At 44.2% G+C, this 13,450-nt stretch overlaps 1 protein-coding gene across 1 annotated transcript in view; it reads right to left on the bottom strand.

The window, feature by feature from the left end:
• Window positions 1-13,450, bottom strand: part of DNAH6 (dynein axonemal heavy chain 6) — a 284,532-nt gene that overhangs the window by 70,970 nt on the left and 200,112 nt on the right. Inside the window, exons 58-60 of the mRNA XM_068975806.1 lie at window positions 12,864-13,044; window positions 11,228-11,407; window positions 6,469-6,702 (exon numbers count right to left, since the gene is read on the bottom strand). Coding sequence (XP_068831907.1) covers window positions 6,469-6,702; window positions 11,228-11,407; window positions 12,864-13,044 — 595 coding nt within the window. The remainder of the gene's footprint in view (window positions 1-6,468; window positions 6,703-11,227; window positions 11,408-12,863; window positions 13,045-13,450) is intronic.

Genomic DNA, 13,450 nt, shown 5'->3' with positions numbered 1-13,450 from the left:
CAAATATTCTTATATTGATGATTTTTTTCCTAGAGAACTAGTTTCCAAATCCAGTTCCTTGATGTTCTCACTGCTAGGAGACAGGGAAATCTGAGAAGTAGAGCAAAATAAGTAGCAAGACAAGTAGTACTCTCCTTCCAGCTGGGATGAGTGTGTCTATGTCTAATCATTTCACATATTCCCAGAAATTTCAGGGAAAAGTATCAATATTAGGCCACCTGGCAATATTCCATGAAGATCTTACATGTGGGTAAACAGTTTTAAAAGAGACAGAGAAACAGCTATAATTGTAGACTGAAACTAGCTCTTTGAAAATTTAATGAATATTTGCCTGAGGCTTTTATCAGTTCTGTTCAGTTCATTTCAGTCATTCAGTCATGTCCAATTCTTTGCGACCCCATGGACTGCAGCATGCCAGGCTTCCCTGACCATCACCAATTCCCAGAGCTTGCTCAAACTCACATCCATTGAGTCTGTGACGCCATCCAACCATCCCAACCTCTCTCGACCCCTTCTCCTCCTGCCTTCAATCTTTTCCAGCATCAGGGTCTTTTCTAATGAGTCAGTTCTTCCCATCAAGTGGCCAAAGTACTGGAGCTTCAGCTTCAGCATCAGTCCTTCCAATGAATATTCAGGACTGATTTCTTTTACAGTTGACTGATTTGATCTCCTTTCAGTCCAAGGAACTCTCAGGAGTCTTCTCCAAAACGGTTCAAAAGCATCAGTTCTTCAGCACTCAGTTTCTTTATGGTCCAACTCTCACATCCATACATGACTACTGGAAAAACCATAGCTTTGACTAGATGGATCTTTGTTGGTAAAGTGGTGTCTCTGTTTTTTAATATGCTGTGTAGGTTGGTCATAGCTTTTCTTCCAAGAAGCAAGTGTCTTAATTTCATGGCTGAAGTCACCATCTGCAGTGATATTGGAGCCCAAGAAAATAAAGTCTGTCACTGTTTCCATTGTTTCCCCATCTATTTGCCATGAAGTAATGGGACAAATACCTGTGAAAAGAAGAGAAGCAAAAAGCAAAGGAGAAGAGGAAAGATATAAGCATCTGAATGCAGGGTTCCAAAGAATAGCAGGGAGAGATAAAAAAGCCTTCCTCAGTGATCAGTGCAGAGAAATAGAGGAAAACAATAGAATGGCAAAGAGTAGAGATCTCTTCAAGAAAATTAGAGATACCAAGGGAATATTTCATGCAAAGATGGACTCAATAAAGGACAGAAATGGTATGGACCTAACAGAAGCAGAAGACATTAAGAAGAGGTGGCAAGAATACACAGAAGAATTGTACAAAAAAGATCTTTATGACCCAGATAATCACGATGGTGTGATCACTCACCTAGAGCCAGACATCCTGGACCGTGAAGTCAAGTAGGCCCTAGGAAGCATCACTACGAACAAAGCTAGTGGAGATGATAGAATTCCAGTGGAGCTTTTTCAAATCCTAAAAGATGATGCTGTGAAAGTGCTGCACTCAATATGCCAGCAAATTTGGAAAACTCAGCAGTGGCCACAGGACTGGAAAAGGTCAGTTTTCATTCCAATCCCAAGAAAGGCAATGCCAAGAATGCTCAAACTACTGCACAACTGCACTCATCTCACATGCTAGTAAATTAATGCTCAAAATTCTCCAAGACAGGCTTCAGCAATATGTAAATCGTGAACTTCCAGATGTTCAAGCTGGTTTTAGAAAAGGCAGAGGAACAAGAGATCAAATTGCCAACATCCGCTGGATCATTGAAAAAGCAAGAGAGTTCCAGAAAAATATCTATTTCTGCTTTATTGACTATGCTAAAAGCCTTTGACTGTGTAGATCACAATAAACTGTGGAAAATTCTGAAAGAGATGGGAATACCAGACCACCTGACCTGCCTCTTGAGAAACCTGTATGCAGGTCAGGAAGCAGCAGTTAGAACTGGACATGGAACAACAGACTGGTTCCAAATAGGAAAAGGAGTATGTCAAGGCTGTATATTGTCACCCTGCTTATTTAACTTCTATGCAGAGTACATCACGAGAAACTCTGGGCTGGAAGAAGCACAAGCTGGAATCAAGATTGCCAGGAGAAATATCAAAAACCTCAGACATGCAGATGACACCATCCTTAATGGCAGAAAGCAAAGAACTAAAGAGCCTCTTGGTGAAGGTGAAAGAGGTGAGTGAAAAAGTTAGCTTAAAGCTCAACATTCGGAAAACTAAGATCATGGCATCTGGTCCCATCATTTCATGGCAAATAAATGGGGAACCAGTGGAAACAATGGCTGAGTTTATTTTGGGGGGCTCCAAAATCACTGCAGATGGTGATTGCAGCCATGAAATTAAACCACACTTACTCCTTGGAAGGAAAGTTATAACCAACATAGACAACATATTAAAAAGCAGAGACATTACTTTGTTAACAAAGGTCCATCTAGTTAAGGCTATGGTTTTTCCAGTAGTCATGTATGGATGTGAGAGTTGGACTGTAAAGAAAGCTGAATGCTTAAGAATTGATGCCTTTGAACTGTGGTGTTGAAGAAGACTCTTGAGAATCGCTTTGACTGTAAGGAAATCCAACCAGTCCATCCTAAAGGAGATCAGTCCTGGGTGTTCATTGGAAGGACTGATGTTGAGGCTGAAACTCCAGTACTTTGGCCACTTGATGCAAAGAGCTGACTCATTTGGAAAGACCCTGATGCTTGAGAAAGATTGAGGGCAGGAGGAGAAGGGGTCGATAGAGGATGAGATGGTTGGATGGCATCACCGACTCAATCGACATGAGTTTGGGTAAACTCCAGGAATTGGTGATGGACAGGGAGGCCTGGCATGTTGCAGTTAATGGGGTTGCAGAGTTGGACACTACTGAGCAACTGAACTGAATGGGGCTGGATGCCATGATCTTTGTTTTTTGAATGCTGAGTTTTAAGCCAGCTTTTTCACTCTCTTTCACTTTCATCAAGAGGCTCTTTAGTTCCTCTTTGCTTTCTGCCATAAAGGTGGTGTCATCTGCATATGTGAGGTTATGATATTTCTCCCGGAAATCTTGATTCCAGCTTGTGCTTCATCCAGCCTGGCATTTCTCATGATGTACTCTGCATATAAGTTAAATATGGAGGGTGACAATATACAGCCTTGACGTACTCCTTTCTTGATTTGGAACCAGTCTGTTGTTCCATGCCTAGTTCTACCTGTTGCTTCTTGACGTGCATACAGATTTCTCAGGAGGCAGGTAAGGAGGTTTTATATTACATTTATAGCTCTGCATGCATGCTAAGTGGCTTAGTCATGTCCAACTCTTTGCGACCCTATGGACTACAGCCTGCCAGGCTCCTCTGTACATGGGGTTGTCCAAACAAGAATACTGGCATGGGCTGCCATTTCCTTCTCCAGGGGATCTTCCTGACTCAGGGATCAAACCCACATCTCCTGCATTGGCAGGTGGGATCTTTACCACTGAGCCACCTGGGAAGCCCGAAAATAGCTTATTGAGATACAATACACATACCACGGAATTCATCCATCTAAAGCATACAATCCAGTAGATTTTAGTAAATTCACAGCTTTTGTAACCATGACCACAGTCAATTTTAGAATATTATAGAATATTTCATCTCCTCACACACACACACACACACACACACACACACACACACACTAACCATGATGTGTTTAGCAACTTCCCTCCCACCTGCCCATGCCCTCTAGCCCTAAACAGCTAAAACTAGTTCTTTGAAAATTTAGTGCTTGGGAACTAAACTTTGAAAGGTTTCTATCTCTATAGATTTGCCTGGTCTGAATATTGCTGTTCATTTGCTAAGTCATGTTTGACTCTTTGCAACCCCATGGACTGCAGCATGCCAGGCTTCCTTGTCCTTCACTACCTCCCGGAGTATGCTCAAATTCATGTCCATTGAGTCATTGATGCCATCTAACCTCTGCCATCCTCTTCTCCTTTTTGGCTTCAGTCTTTCCCAGCATCAGGGTCTTTTCCAAATGAGTCAGCTCTTTGCATCACGTGGCCAAAGTATTGGAGCCTCAGCTTCAGTATCAGTTCTTCCAATGAATATTCAGGGTTGATTTCCTTTAGGATTGACTGGTTTCATCTCTTTGCTGTCCAAGGGACTCTCGAGAATCTTCTCCAACACTACAGCTTGAAAGCATCAATTTGTCAGTGCTCAGTCTTCTTTATGGTCCCACTCTCACATCGGAACATGACTACCAGAAAAACTATAGCTTTGACTACATGGACCTTTAGTCTAACAAAACATGATCCACTGGAAATGGGAATGGCAAACCACCCCAGTATTTCTGCCTTGAGAACCCCATGAACAGTAGGAAAAGGCAAGAAAACAGTGTTAGGAAAGGATTAATAGAATATGTATGTATGCAGGGTGAGTAAGGGTCAGGGAAGCAGGACTGTTGGGTGAAGAGGTCTTGCCTGGGCTTGACTCAGAGTGCTGGGTCAAACAAAAGCATGAAGTTCAATATCCCAGCGATACATTGAGGCTCAAATACTGGCAAGCTCGTGCAGGTGTCAGAACCGTAGGAGCCAAGGGCAGGGCTTGAGATGGACAGAACAAAGCCAAGAGTTTAGAGTTGGGCTGGATGGTAGGCAAGGGTCAGGTGGCTGTGCTTCTGTTCTGTGAGTGACCAGGTCTGTGGTATGTGGGTGGGTTACGCCAGTTAGAGGGACTGGAGCAAGTTAGACAAACATTATGTTATTACAGAAGGCAACAAGCAAGTTCTATTCTTCCCCATGTTTTATAATGAAAGATGTGTCCAGGCAAGAGAGGATCATGACTTCACAAACACTAGGGTCAGATCTGTGAATGACTACTTTTACTGGATTTTAACTCTCCCATTTGTAAATGGTCAACTTTTCAAAACATGTTCCCATCGAAACCAAGCAGGACCCTTGGGTCTCATAGGCCCAAAACCTTTAGGCTTCATTCAGCCTCCATAACCTTCCATGAGTTCCAATAAGCAGGTTCAGTTCAGTTCAGTTCATTTCAGTCACTCAGTCATGTCCAGCTCTTTGCGACCCCATGGACTGCAGCATGCCAGGGTTCCCTGTCCATCACCAACTCCTGGAGCTTTGTCAAACTCGTCCATTGAGTCTGTGATGCCATCCAATCATCTCATCTCCTTCTCCTCCTGCCTTTAGGAGGAGATCTTTCCCAACATCAGGGTCTTTTCTAATGAATCAGTTCTTTGCATCAGGTGGTTAAAGTATTGAAGCTTCAGCCTCAGCATCAGTCCTTCCAATGAATATTCAGGACTGATTTTCTTTAGCATGGACTGGTTGGATCTCCTTGCTGTCCAAGGGACTCTCAAGAGTCTTCTCCAACACCACAGTTCAAAAGCATCAGTTTTTTGGTGCTCAGCTTTCTTTATGGTCCAACTCTCACATCCATATGTGACTTTGGAGAAACCGTAGCTTTGACCAGATGGACCTTTGTCAGCAAGAAGCAGGTTCAATCAGTTGCTAATAAGGGAAGGGAGGGGATGTCCAGACAAGGGGGAAACAGTCAAGAAACAATAGTGCAGCCTTGGGGCAAAGCCTGGTTCCCCTTCAAGGGATATACATAGCAGTATTTTTGAGGTGTTTTGCAGATACTGAAACTCCCACCAGGTGGGAGAAGTTAATGTTAACGATGGTAGGCTGCCCACAAGTATGGAGACACCGGAAGGGTTGGAACCAGAGGCTGATGATGCTGACTCCCACTCACTTCACCACCAACCATTCAGAAGAATGTCCACAAGCTGATCACACCCTCTTTGAACCATTACTCTAAAACTCCTCACTATCCCCTCTAGTTTGGGACACACAGTGTTAGTTCACTGTGGCCCCCTCTGTCTGGAAACCAATAAAGTTATTTTTTTCTACTTCACCGCAAAACTCTGTCTCCAAGATTTAACTTGGTGTCAGGGTGGAGAGGCTGGATTTGGCTTCACCATATGCTAGCTCACTGGTTACTTCCAACATCCCTTTTCTATAGGTGACGACACTGCTGCATAAAGAGGTCAAATTTTATAGTCACTGCTGCTGCTGCTGCTAAGTCGCTTCAGTCGTGCCTGACTCTGTGCGACCCCATAGACGGCAGCCTACCAGGCTCTGCCATTCCTGGGATTCTCCAGGCAAGAACACTGGAGTGGGTTGCCATTTCCTTCTCCAATACATGAAAGTGAAAAGTGAAAGTGAAGTTGCTCAGTCGTGTCCAACTCTTTGCGACCCCATGGACTGCAGAGGACCCCATGGGCTCCTCTGCCCATGGGATTTTCAAGGCAAGAGTACTGGAGTGGGGTGCCATTGTCACTATACAGCTACTAAAGACAAGACTAAGTTATAGCCTGGGTCCCAGACTCCCAGTGGGCTACACCGCTGACGGTAAAACTTTCAGTTACCAGAGTCACTGTGGAGCATTGCTAGGTGCTTATGAGCTCTATCTAATAACATTCACTGTCTAAACTTGAAACAGGTACCTTCTCCAGGCCTGCAGAACCTCGGAGAAAGAAATTCCATTCAGCTTCAGTTAATCTTCCTTGCTGACGCATGATCTCAACACAGAGCATAAAGCTGTAGATCAGTTTATGTTGTTCAAAAAGTCCTCTTGACACATTGACATAAGCAGTTAGGAGAGTCTGTTCCAGCAGTATTTCCATGCGCTGCTGTAGATCATCTGTCCTTACAGACGTCTCAATTGTTGTGTTGAACAACTGTGAAAGAGAACTCTATCAGTGTCTCTGATTTAATTCAATTTTGTGAAGGAAAAAAAATCCTTGCTTTTTACCCAGACTCCCCCAAATTCAGTGACTAAATGTGTAGCAGCACAGGAGGTGAATAGTGTACAATGATTAAGTCCGGGATTCATCCCCAATTGACACATTTATTCGTAGTGTTCTGTGCATTCCTTTTTCTCTCCCCTTTTTTCAGAAATGGACCAATGCCAAATTCTTGACTATTCTGTAGGGATCATCCTGATGCGGGACAGAAAATGGAAAATGAAGGTGAGCTGGCAGAACCGGTTTCTCATATCCTCAAATCACATTTGATAATCACTTTGGATGAGAGGTCTAAGTGAAACAGGAGAGAAGGGGGCAGGGCACAACCTTTAAAACAATGACATAGCCCGACGACACAACATAAACTGATTAGAATCAAATAGGTTCAAGATGGCGGATTAGTTGACTTCCCCTAGACCTTGAGCCTCATTGTACTATATCAGCTAGCTAAAAGACACACCCACAGGTGCTAAGAAAATTCCAAGTGAAAGTCACTCAGTTGTGTCTGACTCTGAATTCTCCAGGCCACAATACTGGAGTGGGCAGCCTTTCCCTTTTCCAGGGGATCTTCTCAACCCAGGGATTAAACCCAGGTCTCCCGCATTGCAGGCAGATTCTTTACCAGCTTAGCCACAAGGGAAGCCCAAGAAAACTGGAATGAATAGCCTACCCCTTCTGTACTGCAGGTGGATTCTTTACCAACTGAGCTATCAGGGAAGCTGACAATTTCAAGGTTGACCATAAGTGTCAAAATGTGGGCAGTGGCCCAGTTCCTAGAAATCCACCCTCTTCCCCATAATAGCTGGAATACTCCTCCCACTCATGAAATTACCCACACCTACAAAAAGTGATATCCCCATACCCTGGGGCCAGTCTGGTCTTTTGAGATGGTTCACACTGTGTCTGTGGAGTATGTTTCTTTCTAAAAACATTCACTTCTTACCTATCGCCTTGTCTATCACTGAATTCTTTCTGTGATAAGACATCAAAAACGTGAGCTTCATTAAGCACTGAGACCAGGCTTGATCTCAGTTAAAAGACCGCAAGTTCAAGTCCCATTCTGGGTTGCATGGTTTTACAGCAGGGCAGGATATCAGGGTCATGCCCTCTTCTTGGCATTTCCACAAGATAATTCTTACTGTGTAGGAAGAATGTACAAGACTTTTCTTTGAAGTTTAAGAGAAACCAATTTTAAAGGGGGCTTCCTGGGTGGCTCAGTGGTAAAAGATCGGAGATCTTTTGGCAAGATTGCTTGCCAATGTAGGAGATACAAGAGACATGCGTTTGATATCTGGGTCAGGAAGATCCCCTGGAGAAGGAAATGGCACCCCACTCCAGTATTCTTGCCTGGAAAATTCCATGGACAGAGAAGCCTGGCAGGCTGTAGTCTATAGGGTTGCAAGGAGTTGGACACAACTGAGCATACACTCTCAATTTTAAAGGAGACTTCCACCTTGCTTCCTGTGTAGAAATTCTGGGAACAGGTCTACTTCCCAAAAGATTCCCTACACACATTACAAGAATATCAGGAAGGCAGCAGAGATGCTGGCATTGAGGTTTCATGTGAGAAGGACAGAAGCAGCCCCATCCATTTCCTGCCACTTCCAAGTAGCACAAAGGGATGGGGGAGAGAAGATCCAAAAATTCCCAAGGGTCTCAGACTGTGTGATAAAGCTGAGCAGAGCCTGAACTGATGGGCTTGCCTGGAAGTCGCGGGCAAGTGTATCTTGCAGTGGTGACTGGGGAGGGCTGTTCATGAGGCTTCAGCCTTGAGGATCCACAGCACAAAGGGCAACGATGTGAGGTGAGGTCAGAATGCCCAATCTTTTGGTCACCTTTAGAGGGGTCAAGATGCATTGCTCGTGGGGAGACCAGGTAGGTCAAAGGTGACTAGTTGCTGAAACCAGCTGAGGACCAAGGCAGATCGGGGTCAAGAAGTGTGCTTCACTTGCCCCTAAAAATGCTGCACAGCCCTTGTGCAGGCCTTGCTGTATCCACTTCTCCTGCCAACAGGATGGAGTACAAGAGCTGACTCTCAGGCTCCTCACCAAAAGACAAAGCTCCATTCCCTAGAATTAAAAGCCCAGAGAACTCTGCTCAATACCCTGTCATGACTTACATGAGAAAAGAATCTAGAGAAGACTCTTGAGAGTCCCTTGGACGGCAACGAGACCAAACCAGTCAATCCTAAAGGAAATCAACCCTGAATATTCATTAGAAGGACTGATGCTGAAGCTGAAGCTCCAATACTTTGGCCACGTGATGTGAAGAGCTAACTCAATAGAGAAGATCCTGATGCTGGAAAAGATGAGGGCAAGAGGAGAAGAGGGTGACAGAGGATGAGCTGGTTGGATGGCATCACTGACTCAATGGACATGAGTTTGAGCAAACTCTGTGAGACAGTGAAGGACAGGGAAGCCTGATGTTCTGCAGTCCATGGTATTGCAAAGAGTTGGACATGACTTAAAGACTGAACAAACAAAACAAAAACATGTGTACGTATAACTGGCTTATTTTGATAAACACCTGAAACTAACACAATACTGTAAATCAACTCTACTTCAGTAAAAATTGTTTTTTTTTTTTTTTTTTAAAGAGCTTCAAGGAGGCATACCCTTATTTTAGAGAACTGGGAGAGTTTGGTCAACAAAGAATAATGGAATTGCTACTTTAACACATTCAGAAGAAAAGAGGATTGGGTGTTCTTTAACAAACTGACAAGAGGCAGAGTTTAAAGTCCAGGGAAGAGGTGGTAAGTTTGGCGCTCAAATAAAACGTAGTGAATCCTGACACACCGTGAATGATTTCAGTGTGAAACGGATGGCCTGGTGGAGGATGTCTTGGCTAGGGCTGTCACCTGCAGTTGTGTTTTGGGTTTCTAGTTTCCCTTCCAAACTGCAAAATTCCAGTGTTTTGATGATTCATCCTACAATTTTTTTTTTCTGTCAGTCCAACATATTTTCAGAGCATCTTCATTTTTATTGCTCGAAGGAGATTTTAAAATCTTGAAAAGCATGGAAATTCCCTGGTGGTCCAGTGGTTAGGACTCAGTGCTTTCACTGCTAAGAGCCTGGGTTTAATCCCTGGTTGGAAAACTAAGATCCCTCAAGCTGTGAGGCATGGTAAAATGAAAAAACAAAAACCTTGAAAAGCATGAACTGCAAAACACCCAGGATGGGAAAAGCATTATCAGAGTCTTTTAGGTGGAACGAAAGGATTTACTTCTCCTTACCTTGCTTGGTCTAAAATGTGTGTGCGTGTGTGTGTGTGTGTGTGTGTGTGTGTATGTCTGTGCTCAGTCATCTCCAACTTTTTGTGGCCCCATGGACTGTAGCCTGCCAGGCTTCTCTGTCCATGGGATTTCCCAGGCAAGAATACTGGAGTGGGTAGCCATTTCCTTCTCCAGGGGATCTTCCTGACTCAGGGATCGAACCTGTGTCTCTTGAGTCTCGTCCCTTGGCAGGTGGATTCTTTACCAGTGTTACCTGGGAAGCTTGGTTTAATGTCCACCAAGTAAAGGGGGAGATGGCAACCCCTTGTGAGAACAGCAGCCCTGCCATTAGGAACAAGAGAAAATGGCTTGTAAAGCCTGCTACAACAGTTGCACATCTTGTTGGAAGAGAGCCCAGGTGTGTCTATACAACGTGCCTCGTATTTCTCTCAGTTCATTACCATTCTCTCCTCGCTACCGTTCTCTCCTGCATCTCCTATTGCTGCCGGCCCCCTGACCATACCAAGAGGACTAAACAAGACATCTAGAGGAAAAAGCGAGCTTGGTCTAGTGTATAAAAATTGTCTGAGTATTTCAACATCTTTTTTAAAATTAATTTTTATTGGAGTATAGTTTCTTTACAATGTTGTGTTAGTTTCTTGCTGTAGAGCAAAGTGACTCAGTCACTAGCATTCATATATCCCTTCTTTTTTGGATTTCCTTCCCACTCAGGTCACCACAGAACACAGAACAGAGCTCCCTGTGCTTTACAATAGGTTCTCATTAATTATCTATTTTATACATAGTATCAATCACATAGGGCTTCTATGTATGTCTATCTCAATCTGCCAGTTTATCCCACCCTTCCCTTGCCCACTTGGTAGCCATACTGTGTCTTTTTTTTGGGGGGGGAGGCACACCTTGCAGCCTGAGGGGCCTTAGTTCCCTGACCAGGGATTGAACCCATGTCCCTTGCGTTAAGAGTGCAGAGTCTTAACCACTGGACCATCAGGGAAGCCCTCACTTATTTTTATTGAGGGTCAGAAATAGCCTCTTTGCTCCTGAAGTGGAAGTGAAAATCACTTCAGTCATGTCTGACTCTTTGTGACCCTATGGACTATAGCCCACCAGGCCCCTCAGTCCATGGGATTCTCCAGGCAAGAATACTGGAGTGGGTTGCCATGCCCTTCTCCATTTTGCTCATGAGGCACTGATACATTTCTTTAACAACAACAACCACACACTTACCTGTTTAAAATATTTTAGTGAGTACTGATACATGGGATCTATTTCTGAAAGGCTTGCAATGACAAAGTACATAACAGAGCCTTGAGTGGCCACGGGACGATACTTCTCACGAGCGATGTTTATCATCCGTTCAGTAGACTCGGCTTCCTTCAGTCTGATTTTAATGGCACCGGAAGTGATCTGAATAAACATAAGAAAACAAGTCCTTGAGCATGAGCTTCCAAAGAACGGTGGGATTTAGAGAACATATCCAGTTAGGTCTAGGAAAGAAAGCAGATGACAAATTCACGATTATAATAAGGAGGCTCCCCAGACACATGACTCAGTCTCAGGACTCAGTGACCTTCTAACTGAGCTGACCTCCTTTCCAGGCAGAGTTAGGGATGGGCAGAAGAAAATAAGCAACACAGGAGACTGAGGGAGAAGCGCAGCAGAATTTTTCTGAGCCTGGAACCTGGGTGCCTTCTGAAATGGAAACACTAACACCCAGTTGCTCCCTGGCTTCATCATGAGCAGTCCTCAAGAGATCCAGGGTTCCTGTAAAGAAAGGAGATAGGAGGGGAGAAAGGATATCCGTGAAACTGCTCATGAGAGGGGGTGGAGAGAGCCCAGGAGGCAGTGGTACCACATCCCACTCTGGAATAACAAGGGAATCTAATGTTCTCTCTCTTTTCCTGGTACTCCAGGTGTACCTACAGGGAAACCCGGGGGTGGAAGCTGTTGTTTGAGAAGGGTTATTGGCTCAGTGTTAAAGAATCTGCCTGCCAGTGAAGGAGATGCTGGTTCAGTCCCTGGTTCAGTCCCTGTGTTGGGAAGATCCCCTGGAGGAGGAAATGGCAATTCACTCCAGTATTCTTGCCTGGGGCTTTGGACAGAGGAGCCCGGTGGCCTGCGGTCCAAGGGGTCGCAAAGAGTCGGACACGACTTAGTGACCCAACAGTAACAGTGTAATCCTAAGTAAGCTAGAGATGTTGTCAAGGTCTCTCGCTGCTCTCTTGGTTTTCTGTCTTGTGGTTTTGTGGCTCTGGGGAGCCTTCTGGCCAGTGGGGTTTTCAAGATTCCCCTCTCTGTCTCCTTCAGTCTCTCTGCCTTTCCCTATTGCTGTCTGTCCCAGTTCTGTTCACCACTCTCTCATCTTCTTTAGGTGTGGACATCCCTAGGTTGGGAAATCCTCTGTCTTGAAGTCACAGGGTCTAGGGCAGGGACCATGAGCAATCACTATGGAACCGCTGACCTATGAACTATAGGCAGGAAGTGGCAGGAAGTGCAGCCCAGGAGCAATCAATCCTGACTCTACTCTTTTTTTAAAAACAGAAAAATTTTAAATTTATTTTTTAATTGGAAGAAAATTGCTTTACAGTGTTGTGTTGGTTTCTACTGTACAACAATGATGTCTCTACTCTATAGGAAGGATGTCTTCAAGGCAACGCCTTGCAAACAGAAACCAGTTTACAGATACAGATGATAGGATACTGGCGAGAAGTCCCCACTCGCAAAACTAGAGAAAGCCCATGCACAGCAATGAAGACCCCACAAGTTAAAAATAAAATAAAAAAACTGGCAGGACCCTTAAAGGGTACAGTTATGTCTTTTGAAGTAACACACTGTTTATAAATAATAAAAATATTTGACTTGCCTTTGAATCCTGGAGTGTGTCAATGAGTTCTTCATTGTCCAGAATATTTCCCTCAGATGTGAAGAGCATTTTCAGGATTTTCTCTTCAATAGCTTTCAGTTGGTTTTTATCAGTGTTGATCCTCACGATGAGCTTGATCCTTTGCTCTTCCAACTCAGGCTTCTCGAGTCGCACGACATCACTGGTGCCAAAGTGAATCCCTAAGTTAGGTCTTTCTCAGGGCTCTAGGGTTCTATGTTTCTTTCCGAATTTCTCATTGTTTGTATCCTGAATACTACTTGCCTGAATATTAATGCTACCAGCCAAATCCTAGTGCATAGGCCCCTCTTCTGCTGGGTGTCCCCAGGGACTATCTGCATTACATATACAGTTTAATTCTTTATCTTAGCTCTCAGAGGCCTGCACCTGACCACAGTTCCCACGGCTTTTGCTCATCTTAGGAAAATCTGCTCAGTGCTTCATTTCTCTAATCATTCAATTTCTGTTTTGAACAGCTGCTTGTCCCAAGCTGAAAATGGTGCCTGGAACATTCTTTTCCTGCTAACAGGGGAGACTCATGAAATCCCACCACCTCTCTGAAACAAATC

The sequence above is a fragment of the Capricornis sumatraensis genome, chromosome 1, assembly GCF_032405125.1.
Source record: "Capricornis sumatraensis isolate serow.1 chromosome 1, serow.2, whole genome shotgun sequence".
Taxonomy (NCBI): Eukaryota; Metazoa; Chordata; class Mammalia; order Artiodactyla; family Bovidae; genus Capricornis; species Capricornis sumatraensis.
This window is presented reverse-complemented; position numbering and strand designations above follow the sequence as displayed.